Raw genomic sequence first — 19,324 nt, 5'->3', positions numbered from 1 at the left:
AACATTTGGACTTTTTCCACATTTTGTTACATTACAGCCTTTTCAAAAATGGATTAAATTGTTTTTTCCCCTCTCATCAAATCTACACCCAATACCCAATCAAGACAAAACAAAAACAGGTTTTTAGTATACAAGCTTGGCACACCTGTATTTGGGGTGTTTCTCCCATTTCTCTCTGCAAATCCTCTCAAGCTTTGTCAGGTTGGATGGGGAGCATTGCATTGTCTTGACTGTGCTTAGGGTCATTGTCCTGTTGGAAAGTGAACCTTTGCGCCAGTCTGAGATCGAGTGCTCTGGAGCAGGTTTCATCAAGGATCTCTCTGTACTTTTCTCTGTTAATCTTTCCCTCGATCCTGACTAGTCTCCCAGTCCCAGCCACTGAAAAACATCCTCAAAGCATGATGCTGCCACCACCATGCTTCACCGTATTGATAGTGCCAGGTTTCCTCCAGACTTGGCATTCACGACAGATAATAAAATCTTGGTTTCATCAGACCAGAGAAGCTTGTTTCTCAGGGTCTGAGGGTCCTTTATTTGCCTTTTGGCAAACTCCAAGCAGGCTGTGATGTGCCTTTTACTTAGGAGTGGCTTCTGTCTGGCCACTACCTCAAAAGGCCCGATTGGTGTAGTGCTGCAGAGATGATTTTCCTTCTGGAAGGTCCATCTCCACAGAGGAACTCTGGAGCTCTGTCAGAGTAACCATTGGGTTCTTGGTCACCTCCCTGACCAAGTCTCAGAGTGAAGGGTCTGAAAACTTATGTAAATAAGGTATTTCTGATTTTATTTAGAATAATGCTGTAACAAAATGTGGAAAAAGTCAAGGGGTCTGAATAATTTCTGAAAGCACCGTGTACCAGAGAGTTGCCAGGTTATATACTATGCCAGAGTTTCTAGGTTACATACATAAGAGCTGCCAGGTTAACCTGCCAACCCACTCGTATAGATTATAACCTGACAGTAGCTCTCTATACTGAGAGTTGCCGGGTTATATTCTATACCAGAGTTGCCAAGCAATCCTCCTGGGATGCTAGTAGCCATCCTCCCTCCTGCATGAATCTGGTCTGACCCTACTACACAGTTGATTCTAATCTATAGTAATAGATCGATGACCTTGAGTAACTGAATCTGGAGTGTCAGAGCAGGGCTGAAGAAAAAGCCTGCACAGCCAGTAGCTCACTGGAACAGGAATCTCCAACCCTGTTCCTGGAAAGCTACCCACCTGTAGGTTTTCGCTCCAATGCCAGTTGTACCGAACCTGGTTCAGCTCATCAAGCAGCAACATTTTTTGAATTAGGGTTCTGGTGAAAATCTACAAAACGGTAGCTCTCCAGGAACTGGATTGTACAGCCCTGCCCTCTACCTGTGTTCACCTGAACCTACAGGAGGTATCCAAATGCAGTGGGAGTGCTCATCCCCAGTGAGAGCATGATCCTAACTGGTTTATGCAACAGACCTTTCCCGGATTCTCTCCACCACAGTGGAGGCCCCAGACAGTCATGGCATGTTCCCCCAGGCAGGCAGTTATATAGCAGCATTATGTAGGCTTGGTCTGCCTGCCTGCTGTGAGGGGAACTCCACCGCTATCGAACAGTTTGTCACAGAGACCCAGGATCACCACACTAACACAGGTCACCCAGTCAAGATCATAAATATAATTACTAGTCCACAGGATGGAAAAATACTCAGATATTTCCTGTAAAAGAGCGAAAGGAAGGATCTCAAAGTGATTAAATGAAAGCATGTGCACATAAGCCCAAACAGAGACCACCATAAAGCAGTCAGCTGAAATTAATATGGCATGGCACTATTTTCCACTGTGTGTAGTATTTCAGTGTGTGTCAGTGTTTAATTTGGCTATGCGTAAACTCACACTCAAAATCAGTCTGACAGCAGTGATTTGATTCAAGGACTGGCTATAAGACCCATCTCTCTGTGCTCCTCATCCCCTGATGAACCCATTTGGTCCTCAATAAATACACCGTTGGACTTGTGTAAAACCCCCTCATGCTGCCGATCTTGTGATGGGGAACTCTCCCTCCTTCGAGAAAGAAATCCTGCGTCACAAGGAAATAAGAATAATCCGGTTGGAGCGTGATTGTGGTCAGGTGATGGAATGAAGCCAGAGGCTATGGGAGGATCTGGAATCCCTGTTGGCTTAGACTGATGACATCATGTGATGACATGTCTTTGGTCAGTTTCCTTTACTTCTCCTGTGCTGGAATGGCCCACGGACAGAATGAAGTAGGAGTAGTGTTGAACAGAGTAAAGTACTTGATTAAAGTTGCTGCAGCCATTACATGGGAAACGCCATTTAATTCAGAGGGTATTATGCATTAGTTGTCCTGGTGAATTGAGCTAACATTTTTCACTTTTGAGGGAGAATGGCAGAGACAATTCTTAAATATGTCCCAAAAGAAGTACTAAGGGCACGTTCTACTTATATGAACGAGGTGCATAGAACTAATCTCAAAGAGAATCTCGCAGAAATACAGTAATTTGATTGGCAACAGTCCCACCTACAGGATACCATGAATGCTTAAAATAACAATAGAACAACATTTCAGAGATCAGATTTATTACATTTGAACATAATAAGGAGAGGCATTAGAGATAATCTGTGAAGGTATGACAAAACATATACACATTTGAATATAAAGCTAGTTTATTGTGTAGCAAATCTATAGGTTTAAAAAGGCACTTTTACATTTTAGTAGAGTCGCTGACCAGATATGTTAAGAATTATTATTAAAAGCATCAAACCAAAGCACATTTTTTTGTATGCATTATATAAAAAAAACAATGATAAAACCAACCTCAAAGTATGGCTAACAACAATCTGGCTAACAACAATCTGGACTCATAGGTAGACTTAAAATAGTAAACGGAAAACAGAAATTAGTATGATGTTTGCTATGTTAGGTATTCATTTGTGTATGTGAAATATTAAAGTTCGTATGATATGAATGTGTATGTTTCCAATTGTAATTTGTACAATATGCAATGTTAAAAATTCAAATTTATTGCGACTAACGTTGGCTAGGCTAGTAGTTACCCCCTAGAGTCGACATCCGCACCCCCGCGGCAATGTAGTTAGCATAATAATTTCAACAAAAAACACTATCAAAGCTGTCTGTTAAAGATATGTTTTTTTGCGTGGGCTGAGTCTCAATCCACCACACCCACCAATGGCAGCCTTCCGCATTTGTGGTGGAAGGTGGCCAAGCTGGAGGTGTTTGCCAGACCATGAGACATCCTTGGGGAAAATAAATACAATCGTTCCCCACGAAAACGTCCGTAGCGTCTGAACGGTTTGGCCTAGAAACTAATATGACCACTACAGAGAGATGACTCATTAACACAATCCCCACGGGACTCGTCTGAAGTCGGTACTGCCGATCTGCCAACTTCAGTCTGTAGCGTACGAACAGTTTGGGCTACACACTAATATGACCCCTCAATGAACTGACTCTCCTGAACACGGTTGTTTTGCTCTCGGATGCCCACAAGCCTGGTCTGAAGGTAGCCCGATACTAGTAAAAACATTTATGGAAGTATGCAATGTGTAACTTTTTGGGATACCGGGCCAAATTCAGATAGAAAAGTGACAGATCTATACCACACTTCTATGTTTCCCATTCTGAAGTTTCATTTGTGTGTGTTACTTTCGGTTTTGTACACCATCTTCAACCAGCTGAAAATACAATATTTTTGGTTATGGAAAAAAGGTATATTTCACAAGGGTTTAGATGTTACAATGGTCCTCTACACCAGAGTTTCCCAAACTCGGTCCTCGGGATTCACGTTTTGGTTTTTGCCCAAGCACTACACACCTGATTCAAATAATTAAAGCTTGATATCATTATTTTACGTATACCGAAAGGGGTCCTAAAATTCTAAATCAAGTTGCTAAATGATCCTTGGTATGACTATCTAGACGCTTAAGGATTAAGGTTAAAAGGTAGCTAGAATGCTAAGTACTTGCAAAGTAGCTAAAAATAATTAAGTCGTCACAAATTTGCCAATGATCTAAAATTGTCCGTGATGATTCACCCACCCAGCCAACCACCCTCCTTTCATTTTTTGCCTTAAGTAACCGGTTTTATGTAATCATACCTAACGCTACATATCATACTCATTTGAGTGTCCCAGATTCTTGTTTAATATGTTATGTCTAGTCAATGAGACAAGCCTGGACATAAAAGACAGTGGTCCCCTTCTTCAAGCAGCACAATGAAAATGTTTTTACCCAGTAGTGTGACTCATAACATGCCAAACAGTAAAGCAATTCTGAAAAGGAATAGAGGTACCATTTGGGACAGCTCTGGATGGAAGGTGTATGCCTTTAGTTGAAGTCTCGGTTAGAGAGGATGACAGGAGCTACCAAGGTCCAGAGGTAGAGAGCCAAGCCTATCCAGCTAGAGCTAATCTTCACCCACACTGCTGGCATACTGCTCTGCATGGCCTGGTAGTCTGTGTCAGGTCTGGGGAGAAATCAGGATCAATCACATTTTATTTACCATCTCAAAACCACATAGTAGACTGTGTGTTGGTTTGTAAATCAGGTTGTCTGAGTACCACAAGACTGTTAGGCTGCTGACCTAAAGCCCTGGCATTAAATTGGGGAGCTGACGCATGTATCCAGGTCTTAAACAATGTGAATCACCGCAGTTATACTTGTACACATTCCTATTCCTCTCCCATCACATATAACCAAAGAAAACCAGAGCTACTTACTGGTACCAGTTGGTGAGTGTCATCATGATGTATAGGGAGGCCAGGCACAAGCTGAAGTGGAAGAAGGAGTAAGAGTAGGTGACCGCATCTTCCTCATTGTCCACAGCCCGTCTGACCCCGTCCTCCCCCATGGCCGCCTCGTGGTCGTCTGCAGCCAGACCCTGGTTCTCCTCTGTCTGCATCAGCCTGTTCACCTGGGTGTTGTTGGACGAACGGATGCTGCAGGCGAGAAGAGGGAAAGAGCAGGAAACCCGTCAGGAAAAAAAAGTTAAGTGATGTGGACAGGCTCAAAGGGTCTGGATTTCATTTGAAAGAGTTCTGAACCAGTATTTCTCAAATCCAGTCCTGAGGATCCACAGGCTTAATCTAGCACGGTACTTTGATCAGGTGTCTCTGGTCTGGGCTGCTACGAAGAGTACCCGGTCCAGTCCTGTGGGTAGTTGTGTAAAGTATTTCTACTTTGTTACTGTACTTAAGTAGTTTAGGGTATGTCTGTACAATTTATATTTGTTGACTTTACTTCACTACATTTTCAAAAGAAAAATTTATACTTTCACGCCGATACATTTCCCGACACCATTACTCGCTACAAATTCAAATCAACCTGAAGCTGGAAGAATTTTTAAAACGAATAATGTTGGAGAAAAAAAAAAAGACAAGTAACATCGGTGAGTCGGCGCACTGATGGGTGAACTCGCCTGCTGCCTAGCTAAACGACGACAAACAAGCGGAGTTGAGCCAATGTATAAACCCCACCCACTTGGAGGCTGTCACTCGCAAAACAGTAATCTACTCAATCATGTCCAACATCGCTCTACCACCTGACTACACCGCAAAATACATTTAGGAATCTATATTATTCAATTACTGCACGCACCAACGAGCGTCTGCGTTGCCAAGGGCTAAAATAGAAGTCAGTTCTATTTCTGACGCAGATCGTGCTGCAAGTCCTGCCTCTCCAATCTCCTCATTGGTTTATTGAAGCAGGTACCCTCGTGCCATCTCATTTGTTATACCCACGCGGGCGACAAAGACGAACGAGGTCGGTGGTGGTAATGCACCTAATTTATGAAAGTTGCCAATCGCAATATAAAGTCAGGAGAAGAAAAGCCTGGAAGGAGGAGAGATGACTAGAAATTATTCAGTTGACCGTTTTATGTGTGGATTAATTGGCGGAGTAGAGGACCTTGTTATTTCACCTGAAATGCACAAATCAATGTTTATATCCCAGGACAAATTAGCTAGCAACAGCAAGCTAGCTAAATAGGACAAATTAGCTAGCATGTGCAAGCTAGCTATCTAAATTGCCATATATGTGTAATGCTTTGACATGTCCCCAAATTAATATAATTGGTTTAGAGTTTGTTTTGATATTTTAACCTGCTATTATTGCCTTGCCAGAAGTATTTGGACATTTTAGTTAAAAGGGAGGTTGCTTGCAAGTTGTGCATTGTTATGTGAACTGTATTGAGGTGTACTAATGACATGTAGCCGAGAAGATTGTGGACATTTAAGGCCTTTTGTGTCTATGAACACCCCCCACATTCATACCCTCTGCACTCCTCCACTGGACGATAATACATTATTGCAAATCCTCTGTTGATGACTGGGTTCTTTCTTGTATGAAGTTGCTGTTAAATTGCTCTGCCAGTATTCTTGTTGGGGTTACCCCTGTGCTGTGATGTGGGTTTTATATGGTGTGTATTATTTTCTCTCCACTGGCTATCTGGTAAACAGGCTACACTCTAGGCAGTCTCTTCTGCTGATGTGTGTGTGGGTCTGGTAGTGGTACTCTCTCTCTATTCTACTCTTTTCCTTTCGGAATGGCTAATACCTGCCTGGCGCCCGAACATAATCATTCTTTACCCCTCTAATAAATACCGCTACAAGCTGACCACCGATTTTTATTGCAATTTATGTAAGTTGAGTTTTCAAAAAGGTAATATGTATACACATTTTTGTAGGACACGCTGTATATCGTAAAATTCGATTGCGCGATATACCACACATTTAATATCGAACCTTTTACCTCTGAAATATAGCTAACAGATTTGCTAATGTTGCTATCAAAAAGCTGATAGTTGTAGTATTTCCACTAAAATGTCAAACATGCTAATTGCTAACCCATTAGCTAACATTTTTACAACACCAATAATCACAAAACATTGGTGGCTTGATCACTATTGGTAATGGTAATATTTCTTAAACAATGTTGAAAATACGGAGTGCTACGCTAGTCTGAATCTGGTCACATTTCCATCAGCTAACACCGAACCCAAACCGGCTGCGAGCATGCGCCATCGTGCATACATAAATTGTCGCCCCACACCAAACACGACATGCAGGTTTAATGATCAAAACAAACTCTGAACTTGGGGACAGTTCGAAAAGCATTAAACATTTATGGCAATTTCGCTAGTTAGCTTGCACTTGCTAGCTCATTTGTCCTGGGATAAACATTGAGTTGTTATTTCACCTGAAATGCAAAGTCCTCTACTCTGCCAATTAATCCACATAAAACTGGCAACCAGTATTTCTAGTCATCTCTCTTCCTTCCAGGCCTTTTCTTCTCTTTATATTGTGATTGGCAACTTTCATAAATTAAGTGCATTACCGCCACGGACCTCGTTCGTCTTTCAGTCACCCATGTGGGTATAACCAATGAGGAGATGGCAACTCAGACGCTGTTGGCGCAATAATTGAATAACAGATTTTTACATTTATTTTGCAACGCTTGAGCACGCGACGTGAGCGGTGTGGTCAGCATGTAACGTTAGTCAAGCTAAATACCCTTCTCTAAAACACTCCTGGTCAAGCTAGCTAACGTTAGGTTTCCAATGATGGCTAACACCCACTAGTTTAGCTAGAAATGTTATTCCTTGTGTTAGTTGATAAAGTTGTTCTCGCCTCGCTAATTACTGTAGACTTACGTTAGCTAGATCAATGAACATTGTAATATTAATTGGTCAAACTCACTTAATGTTGTTTATAGCGTTAAAATTAGGATCCTATACCTTAAGTATTTGGTGATGGTAGTTACCTAGTTAACTGTCTTTTCCTATTATTATTATTATTTCAGATAAAGCACGTACACCATCTTAAGATTTTTAGAGAACTGACAGCAAACACATTGAAGAGAACATGCCTCACACTCCCCCCATCAAGCAGAGCACATTATTGAAGGCAGCGTCTCAAATCTATCGACAAAGCTGTGGTGTAGTATATGGTCCAAGGGCTCCAACTATTCGCTGTAGTACAACGAGAACCATTAAAAGGCCCACACTGCACTCCAGGATTAATGAAGCATCCAAGGAAATGAAGGTGACTGAGGGCATGAGAGGAGTTGACCACAACGCCACCACCACTGACTGCTGGTCTGCAAGAAGACGGAGCTTCATTGGTGTTACAGCCCATTGGATAGACCCTGACAGTCTCAGATGCTCTGCAGCCCTGGCCTGTAAACAGTTGAGAGGATCGCACACCTTTGAAGTGTTGGCAGGCACCCTAAATGACATCCATTCTGAGTTCGAAACTCTGAGAAAGATTGTCTGTTCTCACAATGACTACCTTATTCAAAGCTTTACACGGTTTTGGAGAAGGTGAAAACAACAAGGCAGTCGAAGCAGTGGGTGGTGGTGGTGGTGAGGCAGCTAGCCAGGACGATGGTGAAGAGGAACAAGAGGAGATTGAAGTGAAGTTTGATGTGGCAACGATCCTGAATGAGGATTACAAAATAAAGTGTTCTGTTCAACATTTGGCAAGTGCCAAGCACTTGGAACAAATGCAGGAGATCTACACTTGCAGCCAAAACCAATGAAGATACTTGCGACCTCCAACTGCTACAAGGTGGAAGTCCTGATTCATGGTTGTAGAAAGACTGAGGATCGTCAAAGGAGACGCGGCCGTCAGTTCTCTGCACAGACTTCAAGGTTCCAATGTAAGTAAGGATTGTATTTGATAATGTAAGGTCTTGAATATCATAAATAGGTTGCAGTATTTCCTGACCCTTTGCTTGGGGAATAATAACCGTTTCACATATTGTTGCCATACACTATCATTTAGTCAACTACTCATCCAGCCATTGATTACAGTTGTTAAATCAGGTGAAATTGTTAGTGGTCCCCTTTGTAGGTTAGGAAACACTATTTTTTTTCTTCCGCAGGTTCAATCCAGCTGAAGTCGCCTTTCTCACAGAGTATGTTTCTACCATGAGCCCAGGGGCAGAGGCCATCAACATCCTGGAGGCTGAAAGCAATGTCCAGCTGAAGTCGCCTTCCTCACAGAGTATGCTTCTACCATGAGCCCAGGGGCAGAGGCCATCAACATCCTGGAGGCTGAAAGCAATGTCCAGCTGAAGTCGCCTTCCTCACAGAGTATGCTTCTACCATGAGCCCAGGGGCAGAGGCCATCAACATCCTGCAGGCTGAAAGCAATGTCCAGGTGGGGTGGCTACTTCCAACTTGCTGATCACAAAACCTGACCGAATCAAGTTGTCCCTGAAGTACTGTAAGCCTCTAGTGGAAGCGCTATGACTGGGACTGACGAAGCACGTCAGCCACGTTTCAAGAACCTGAGCTGATCGCAGCTGCAATCCTTTTCCCCAAATTCACAACAACTTGGACGAAGGATGACGCCACCATCAGAATGGTTAAGACAAAATGTGGTTCATAAACAACACATAGATTTGAGAAGCAGCCATTTAAACTACAATCCTGACTTTGAAGTTCAGTCCAATGGGCAGCCTACTTCACCTTGTTGCTCGATTTATATAGATGGGGGATGGATTAATGTAGGCTCACAAAAAAGATAACTGCATGATTCCTATTGTCATCTTCCTTGCATTTCGGGAATGTACTACATCAAGGACCACACGGAAGAACCCTGCAGCTAGGTGATGGCAGAAGTCCTGATGAACTGGTGGCATAAAGACATCAAGCACAATTAAGCTCCAAACAGCTGGACAGATACCTGGCCTGTTCAGCTGATCATAGGGAGTTGCTCAAGTCCATCCCAGCAGTCTGAGGTTGAACACACCCTTGCCTGCCTCAACTGCATGTGAAAGGCTGTTCAGCATTGCAGAATTTGTTTTCAGCCCAATGAGAGCAGGGCTGGATTCCAGAAACTTTGAAAAACATATTTTACTGAAGATGAACTGCAAATTCAACTTCAAGTAATGACACCTTAATGCTAGCAAGCCCAAGGAAAGGGATGCGCCTTATGTGTTTTGTCACATTTCAAATTCACAAGTCATAGGTGTCCATGTTAAAGGTATGACCTGACACACTGATTTCGAATCCAGTTCCATCAGTGGTGATGTCCTCATATTCCTACAGTGAGGTTGTGTGCAGATCTGTACATGTACTTTGAGTTACCTAAAAAAAATGTTTAAAGAAACAAACTATAGGGTTCTATACAAAAAAAATTCTCAAACAAAGTGACTGATTGTAACTGCTTATGTTTAGTGGCTATATTTTGTCTGTAAGAGATGTATTTAAGTGTTAGCCGAGAACTTTTTGCATCCGTAAGACTTACCTTCCAGAAAAGCTCAAACCAAATAAAAGATCTGTCTGTTTTGCTTTTCAGATTTACGGCTCTAACATTTCATACTTAAAGCAGCTGATATTAAATGTACTTTAAGACTAACTCAAGTAATAGTCTAATGAGTGGCTATCTTCTAAATGAGTCGTTTTCCAGTAAGGTATCTTTACTTTTACTCAAGTATGGCTTTTGGGTACGTTTTCCACCACTGCCTGTGGGTCCCCAGGATTGGAGAGAACCTTACTCTAGGTTGTGATGTCATACCTGGCATACAGTGTGCAGAAGAAGAAGATGACCAGTCCTATGATGCCCTGTGCATCCCACCACTGGACCTCTTGTCCTGGGGCAGGTGTAGGGCTGGGCGTGTTGTTGACCAGACTCAGCAGGCTGGGGTTACACTTACGGTCTGTAGGAAGAAAGATAATACTGCCATACCGATGAAGGCCAAAATGTTATGCTTTTAAAACCAGAGTCACATCTATTTTTCTCTCTCGTGATTTTTGGCTGCAACTCATTTCATGTTGGATGAAGTGATCACTGACCCAAGTTGACCTTTCAGGTAAAATATGCTTCTTCAGTCTTTGTTGCAGACTTCCCATTACATGAATTCCATGAGTCAGTATGCAGCCATGTGAGTCAGGGTTACGAACATTGTGAACCATGATTCTGAACAGGGTCATCAGTAGGGTCATGATGAAACTTACTGGGGTTGTTGGTCATGGCAGACCATGTGACATACATGGTGTAGAGGGAAATGAGGGAGGCCTGGAGCAGGCCTGAGCTAGGCTGGGCCTCCTGGGGGGAAATAAATAAGTAAATAAACAATACAGACACATGACACATTAGTCTAACTCTGTTCAACAACATTCACGTGAACAATTTGTTCACAGGTGCAATATGCAGAAATTGCAGCGCCATTTCCTGGTTGCTTAAGTTCAAACAGTTCGCCTAATTTCTGTGTGACAATACAAGCAGTCATTGTGTAGAAAATCCTTGTATCACTACAGCTGTGAAATATAATTTCCATTACCAAAAATATTGTATTTTCAGCTGTTTGAAACAGGTGTACAAAATCAAGACAAAAACTTAAGCATAGAAAAAGCGCAGATAGAACAGATCTACCACTTAAACGTGCTTTCAATGAGAATAACAGATCTATAGCTCAGTTACATATTGTAGTTAACATTGATGATCTTTGATAATTGCAAACATTGCTAATATTTACACTCCAGAATGAACTTCAGTATGTGTATGTATTTCAAGGAGTGCAGGCTGTTTCAGTCTTGTTCCTCAAAAAAACATTGGACTTTATAAAACTGTGGGAACTTTCAGTGTGCATGTTTCGATCTTTCGAGACTGAAACCTCACCTGAACTTTGGGCAGGATGGCAACAATGGAGATGATGATGCAAAAGATTAAGTTAAGGCTAATGAAGATCTTGTGTTCAGTGCAGTCATCTCCCGTGGTGTAATAGACATAGAACAAGACCACAGCAGAGAAGGCCAGGGCATAGTGTAGCACCGTGAACGACAGGAGAGCTGTGGGAGGGGAAACATAAGAATATATCACATTATTAAATCATTTTTCATTTGCACTAGAAAACCAGGGTCATTTTCTCTTCAATTCAGGAATTAAACTGAAATAGCTATATTTGTCAGGAACTCGCTCTCAGTGAAATGTCAGTTTACTTCCTGAACTGACTGAATAAAAATAGGACTGACCCCAAAGCTGGAGAAAACATTGACAAAAAGTACATTTAAATGGAGGTAGACAACACTAATTTAAAATTAGCAGACTGTATTATCAATCAGTACCTGCAAACCAGCACTTGCTGTTTCCCTCCTCAGCATTCTCCAGCCAGGACTGGTTCCAGGTGTGAGAAAAATCCACCAGCAGGATCAGTTGGATGATGATGAAGATGAAGGAACCCACTACGCCAAAGTAGAACCACACTGGAACACAGGGTGAGTTGTTCAGACTAAATGTGCAATGGGTGATTAATTGACCATAATTGACTACACGTCATTGGCAGTGGCGATGAGTCACTTGGGCCGGGCCCACCAATATCCAGGAGATTTGTATGCAATTCTGTTATTTCATGTCACAATAATATATCATATCAGTTAGCAAACAATTTAAATATATTTTTTTAAAGAAGCTTGATCTAATAAAGTATGTGGTCGCTTTCCCATTGTATTGGTACATTTTCCTTGAGTCAGGCAGCCCCAAAATGCAACTGTTCCAGCCTTGCTCAGTGCTTTCTGTGGTGGAGTGTCAGACAAAGAAAGTACAGAGCACAGGCGTTGTTGAACCTCTCTGGTTGCGCGTGTTTGGCTGAGGGTATGTCCACTCACGGGGACACTACCTGACCGCAGCATCTACTGGGAGAGCGAGCCATCAGAAGCCCTTATTCAGTGCTCCATTGGTTTACAGTAGAAGTGCCCACCCATGAAGGCTCAATGCTATTGGCCACAGATAAAGCAAGGTTTTATGCTGTGTAATTTTGATTGGACTGATGTGTCAACGTCATAGCTAGCTAGTTGTTCACCATGTCTTCAAGCTAGGTGAAATATGTCAAGAGGTCGACCGATTAATCGGAATGGACGATTAATTAGGGCTGATTTCAAGTTTTCATAACAATTGGAGATCGGTATTTTTGGATACCGATTTGGAAGATCTTTTTTTTTTTACACCTTTATTTAATCTTTATTTAACTAGACAAGTCAGTTAAGAACACATTCTTATTCTCAATGACGGCCTAGGAACACTGGGTTAACTGCCTTGTTCAGGGGCAGATTACCTTGTCAGCTCAGGGATTCAATCTTGCAACTTTACAGTTAACTAGTCCAACGCTCTAACCACCTGATTACATTGCACTCCACGACGAGCCTGCCTGTTACGCGAATGCAGGAAGCCAAGGTAAGTTGCTAGCTAGCATGAAACTTATCTTGTAAAAAACAATCAATCATAATCACTAGTTAAACTAGTAATATCATCAACCATGTGTAGTTATCTAGCGTGGCCTGCGTTGCATATAATCGATGCGGTGCACATTTGTGAAAAATAACTGTTGTTGCTCCAATGTGTACCTAACCATAAACATCAATGCCTTTCTTAAAATCAATACCCAGACGTATACTTTTTAAACCTGCATATTTAGCTCAAAGAAATCCAGGTTAGCAGGCAATATTAACCACGCAGAGTCGGTGTATATGCAACAGCTTGGGCCGCCTAATCTGCCAGAATTTTACGCAATTATGACATAACATTAAAGGTTGTGCAATGCAACAGGAATATTTACACTTACGGATGCCACCCGTTAGATAAAATACGGAACAGTTGCGTATTTCACTGAAAGAATAAATGTCTTGTTTTCGAGATGATAGTTTCCGGATACGACCATATTAATGACCTAAGGCTCGTATTTCTGTGTGTTATTATGTTATAATTAAGTCTATGATTTGATATTTAGTAGAGCAGTCTGACTGATCGATGGTAGGCACAGCAGGCTCGTAAGCATTCATTCAAACAGCACTTTTGTGCGTTTTGCCAGCAACTCGTCTCTGTGCTTTATGACTTCAAGCCTATCAACTCCCAAGATTAGGCTGGTGTAACCGATGTGAAATGGCTAGCTAGTTAGCGGGGTGCGCGCTAATAGCGTTTCAAACGTCACTTGCTCAGACTTGGAGTGGTTGTTCCCCTTGCTCTGCATGGGTAACGCTGCTTCAAGGATAGCTGTTGTCGATGTGTTCCTGGTTCGAGCGAGGAGAGGGACGGAAGCTATACTGTTACACTGGCAATACTAAAGTGCCTATAAGAACATCGAATAGTCAAAAGGTATATGAAATACAAGTGGTATAGAGGGAAATAGTCCTATAATTCCTATAATAAATACAACATAAAACTTCTTACCTGGGAATATTGAAGACATGTTAAAAGGAACCACCAGCTTTCATATGTTCTCATGTTCTGAGCAAGGAACTTAAACGTTAGCTTTTTTACATGGCACATATTGCACTTTTACTTTCTTTGTTTTTGCATTATTTAAACCAAATTGACATGTTTCACTAAATTGATTTTATTGATGTATTATATTAAGTTAAAATAAGTGTTCATTCAGTAATTGTAATTATTACAAATAAATTCAATTAAATAATTTGTAAAAATGTATTTATTGTCCGCTTAAATCGGTATTGGCTTTTTTGGTCCTCCAATAATCGCTGTTGAAAAATCCTAAATTGGTCGACCTCTAATCTTCTAGCAAATCATTTTCAAACTTATCATGTGGTGGGTGGTGGGTCATGAAGCAGTGGCTAACATCTATTTTAAGGTAGGCTAGCTATAATATCCTATAGACTATGTCTTATTGTTGATGTTTGATGGCAAACTAATACCCATGGAACCACATGTAGAAGAGCTATACATCTTTGATATAACTGTACAATAGATGAAGGGAATAGCATTCCCTTATGCAAATGTTGCATATTGTTAACCAGGTCCCTTTGTAACAGGCAGACACACGCAGTGTTGCAATATCGCAGACCGATTACTAGCTAAGTTTACTCTATAAAAAGTATGCTCGATTACTGTGGTCTTTCATGCAATATGAAAGATAAGGGAAGTAGCCTTAAACTGTTCATAACCCAAATGTTGTAACTCCAAACTAATTTCTGGGATTGGTTATTAGTGCATTCTATGTGTAGCCAGTGTCGTAGTTTTGACGCACGAGCTTCGTCGATTGCGTTTTCCCCACCAATATTTGTTAAAATTGCCACTGGTTATTAGTGTTTGGAGGAAGCTATTTAACATTGAAGTAATATAATAAAGTATACCTGTGTTGAATGTCCCATCTGGAATGAAGAAGGCTCCTACAGTTATCCCCACCAGTATAAGGAACTTGAAGAACCAGAATCTGAGAGGACAAAGCCACAGGCATTCATTCAGTACATCACTTCATAAAAAAAAAACAAGTCCTGTGTCTGTACGCCATTAATAAAATACTGGTCATATTTTATAGGGCAATATCACAATGTTTTTCTCCATGGCTAAAAAAATGAATTTAACAGGCCAACCTATTTGCTCCTGCTGTATGTAAAACATTGTGCTATAGCTTGTAAAATAAATAAATGTGACTCTGGATGACACCACAATGTATGTTTCCAACATTAGTGTTTATTTTCTAAAGAAGTTATATCCGCTTCGTGTTTTGTTTCCTTGCCATGATACAAACGAGAATGCAATATTTTCTACTGGTATGTAAACAAATAAGGGTGTGGGGGAGATGCTTCACTTTCCTGGTCTGGCCAGCAGAGGGCAATGTATTCCCAAATATCACTATCCACTACAATAAAATTCTGCTACATACCCGTTCTGTAGTGAGGCTCGGGGGTCCTTGCTGCTGCGAACGCGGATCATGATGATGGAGAACAGGAAGAAGAAGCAGGCCATGGCAAAGCACATACGGTACACAGACTTGTAGCCCACGATGACATCACAGTTCACCTTGTTTTCAATGCCTGGTATAGTTATGGAAGTTCCACCAACACAGAACCCAGGTATCTGATAGATCAGTGAAAAAACATAGTAAGAATTGAACCAACAATCTACGTAACACAGGTCAAAAAGTTGTCAACCACAGGGCCTTCTACACCAACTAGGTAAGAACCAGTCTCCTGCAAGCCACAAGTCTGTGTTAGCCCACTGAGCTAAGACCTTGGCACTAGTTCAGGGAGCTAACACAAATGTGTAGGTTTCAGGCAAGGCTCCTCATCAAGCAACCAGGACCAGGGTTGTGTTATGTGGTGTTACCTTCTTGAGCTGAGCCTCCATGCCAGGTAGGATCATGATGACAGAGACCAGGGACCCCAGCAGCAAGAGGAAGGAGAAGGCCAGCCGGGACACAGTGGAGTTGTAGGTGGAGGGACAGCATCCTGACAGCAGACAGGGAGCTGAGCCACACAGACATGATGCCTAGATAGATTGCACAGACACGTCAAATTTTTGTTGTGCCAGAGAGAGATGGCATAATCTGGCAAATACATACATGGTTTGTGTGTTTGCAACAAATCTACTGTGCGCCACTGCCTGTTATTCCCTTTATACAGCTCCATTCCTGTGTATTGTATTCCTCGTGTTGGTTCCTATTTAATAATATAAAACTCTGCATTGTTGGGAAAGGTTCTTAAGCAAGCATTTCACTGTTAAGTGACAATTTGATAAGCTTTAAAAAAATAATAATAATTGTCACGGCAACCATTGCGTTTCCCATCCAAATGAGCCCGGACAACTGTTAGTTGTATTGAAGGTAATCCTGCCAGTGACAATGACAGAGGCTGCCACTCATACAAGTACAGTACAGCAATGAACACTAACACAGCCATCTGATGCATGCTCTTTCTCAAGAAAGATTCTCATGATTTCTTGTTTTCCCTCATAACATATTGGTGGAGATCCAAGGTCCCTCTCCAATGTGTTTTAAGAAGAAGCGTGGAGAGGAACTGGAGCAATCAGGACTGATGAATTGAGGAAGACCCCAGTGGTGTGTATGTGTTGTATGAGGTCACAGAAGGACAGTGCTCCTTGGGAGGCATCTCACTGCTCTCTGATGATTCATGAAGACTGTCAAGTCAAGAGATGCTGTGTCAACTGGAGGTATAGGCTGGATCAGCCCAGAGATGTGTGAAGCATAGTTTAGTCAAGCACAGGGAAGCCTATGATGTGGTAGCTGGGAAGGATCAGCCATCCTTCATTAAATGATTGCAAGTTACAGTGCATTCAGAAATTGATTATTCCCCCCCATTTCAACATACAATGACAAAGCAAAAAAGCAGGTTTTTAGAAATGTATATAACATTAAAAAAATGAATCTCACATTTACATAAGTATTCAGACCCTTTACTCAGTACTTTGTTACAACACCTTCAGCGATTACAGCAGAGTCTTCTTGGGGACGACACTACAAGCTTGGCACACCTGTATTTGGGGAGTTTCTCCCATTCTTCTCAAGCTCCGTCAAGTTGTCGGTGCACAGTTATTTTCAGGTCTCTCCAAAGATGTTCGATTGGGTTTAAGTATGGGGTCTGGCTGGGCCACTCAAAGACATAAAAATTGACCCGAAGCCACTCCTGCATTGTCTTGGCTGTGTGGTTAGGGTTGTTGTCCTGTTGGAAGTTGAACAGTCACCCCCAGACTGAGGGCCTGAGCACTCTGCAGCAGGTTTTCATCAAGGCTCTCTGTACTTTGCTCCGTCCATCTTTCCCCCACAATCCTGACTGGTCTCCCAGTTCCGGAAAAACAGCTATAGGAAGAGTCTTGGTGGTTCCAAACTTCTTACATTTAAGAATGATGGAGGCCACTGTGTTCTTGGGGACCTTCAATGCTAAAGAAATGTTTGTTACCTTTCCCCAGATCTGTGACTCGACACAATCTTGTCTCAGAGCTGTCAACTGTGGGACCTTAAGCACGGTCAACTGTGGGACCTTATATAGATAGGTGTATGCCTTTCCAAAACATGTCAAATCAATTGAATTTATCACAGGTGGACTCCAATCAAGTTGTAGAAACATCTCAAGGATGATCAATGGGAATAGGATGCACCTGAGCTCAAGTCTCATAGCAAAGGGTCTGAATAATTATGTAAATAAGGTATCCGTTTATTTTATTTTGAATAGATTTGCTAAAATTTCTAAAAACATGTTTTCGCTTTGTCATTATGGGGTATTATGGGTAGATTGAGATTGTAAAAAAAATATTTAAAAAATAGAATAAGGCTGTAAAGTAACAAAATGTGGACCATGTCAAGGGTCTGAATTCTTTCCAAATGCAGGCTGTATGCACCAGGGTAGGCCATAAAGTGGAGCAGTAGTTACAAGCTCTCTCTCAAAGGATGTAGTAGCCATTGTAGGTAAAACAGACACAGGGCTTTATGGTGACGTAAGAATGTGCTATAAACTTCAATAGAAAGGGTCAATAGGCCTAACACTCTCTGCATGGTCATTTTAGTGGTGTGAGGGTCCCCAAAATTGGATGAAATTCACGTTCTATTGCTCAAGCAGGCTTAGAAAACGTTCAGTGACTAACAAATATACTAAACATTATTATTGAATTCGCCCACAACATGGCATCGAATATGAAAAGGAATCATTTCAGTCACGCAGATGATTTGGGGTGGGAGGGGACAGCGTGTGACGCACTGAAACTGCATAGAAACCGGAAATTAGCCAAACATGAAACTGCTGACTTTTTCAGCAAATAAAACCATGTTGTTAATTGACCGACAAAACAAGTGTCTGTTTTCAAACGAAAGTATTTAAAACCACTTCAGATCAACATAACATATTAGAATATACTGGGAAAATAGTGTCTGTGTTTACATAAGGACCCAAAAATAAACGTCGTTGCACACTCACTCTAACAAAGTGAGCAAAATGACAAATAGGAAGTTCTATAATTTATACTTACACAGCTAGCGATTGAACACAATGCCATACACGCTCCCATTTCAGTTTAGAACGAATACCCCAGTCCTAATTAAACGAAGAAAATGTCAACAAGTTACTTGAAACCGTTGTTGAACTACGCGTAGTTTCCTTTGACGCTATCCAAGCAGCAACAGGAAGTGTCTGAAGAATCAGGTACACCCTTTTGTTAGTCGGTAACTCAACACCGTCGACGGTGATATGTCCATGGGTGTCTTCAATCCAACATCTGGACTAATCAACTGCTGATGCGTTTAATCATTTATCAATATAAATAGCTCACATTCTAACTGAGGCTTAAAGTTCAGAATTACATTTTTATATTAAAAACAACCGTATAATGTAATAAGTGGAAGACACACACACATACACCTATAAATAATCTTCATGCTTGTTGATCAATCCTGGACAGTCAAATGTGTAAATCACCTCTTTCCCTGATTATTCCACATCAGAAGGGAGAAGCATCAGCATTAAAACATGGTCCATTTACCCCAGTTGGACTTGTTTGCACTTGACACTTGATGTTATGTTGTTAGAGTAGTTAAGAAGTCTATCTATAGTAATTGGGCTGG

General features: G+C 41.5%; 1 protein-coding gene across 1 annotated transcript; it reads right to left on the bottom strand.

Annotated features, from left to right (window-relative positions):
• Positions 1-2,558: 2,558 nt before the first annotated feature.
• serinc2 (serine incorporator 2) lies at positions 2,559-18,907 on the bottom strand. The gene is made up of 10 exons (XM_035756497.2): positions 18,733-18,907; positions 16,081-16,242; positions 15,638-15,831; positions 15,105-15,184; positions 12,087-12,224; positions 11,641-11,810; positions 10,977-11,067; positions 10,537-10,678; positions 4,735-4,953; positions 2,559-4,481 (listed from the first exon to the last, which is right to left on the bottom strand). Exons 1-10 carry the CDS (start codon positions 18,769-18,771, stop codon positions 4,343-4,345), a joined length of 1,374 nt encoding a protein of 457 aa, XP_035612390.1. The 5' UTR covers positions 18,772-18,907; the 3' UTR covers positions 2,559-4,342.
• Between the last annotated feature and the right edge of the window lie 417 nt (positions 18,908-19,324).

Source organism: Oncorhynchus keta, chromosome 19 (genome assembly GCF_023373465.1).
Source record: "Oncorhynchus keta strain PuntledgeMale-10-30-2019 chromosome 19, Oket_V2, whole genome shotgun sequence".
Lineage (NCBI taxonomy): Eukaryota > Metazoa > Chordata > Actinopteri > Salmoniformes > Salmonidae > Oncorhynchus > Oncorhynchus keta.
The sequence above is the reverse complement of the archived record's forward strand: the minus strand, read 5'-3'. Positions and strand labels throughout refer to the sequence as shown.

What these genes read in the sequence shown, in the direction of transcription:
- serinc2 (XM_035756497.2), bottom strand. Translation starts at nt 18,771, where the DNA reads ATGGGAGCGTGTATGGCATTGTGTTCAATCGCTAGCTGT. An exon ending in CAGCAAGTGCTGGTTTGCAG is followed by an intron (nt 11,811 to 12,086) that starts GTACTGATTGAT and finishes CCCCTCCCACAG; the next exon opens with CTCTCCTGTCGTTCACGGTG. An exon ending in CCATCCTGCCCAAAGTTCAG is followed by an intron (nt 11,068 to 11,640) that starts GTGAGGTTTCAG and finishes ATTTCCCCCCAG; the next exon opens with GAGGCCCAGCCTAGCTCAGG.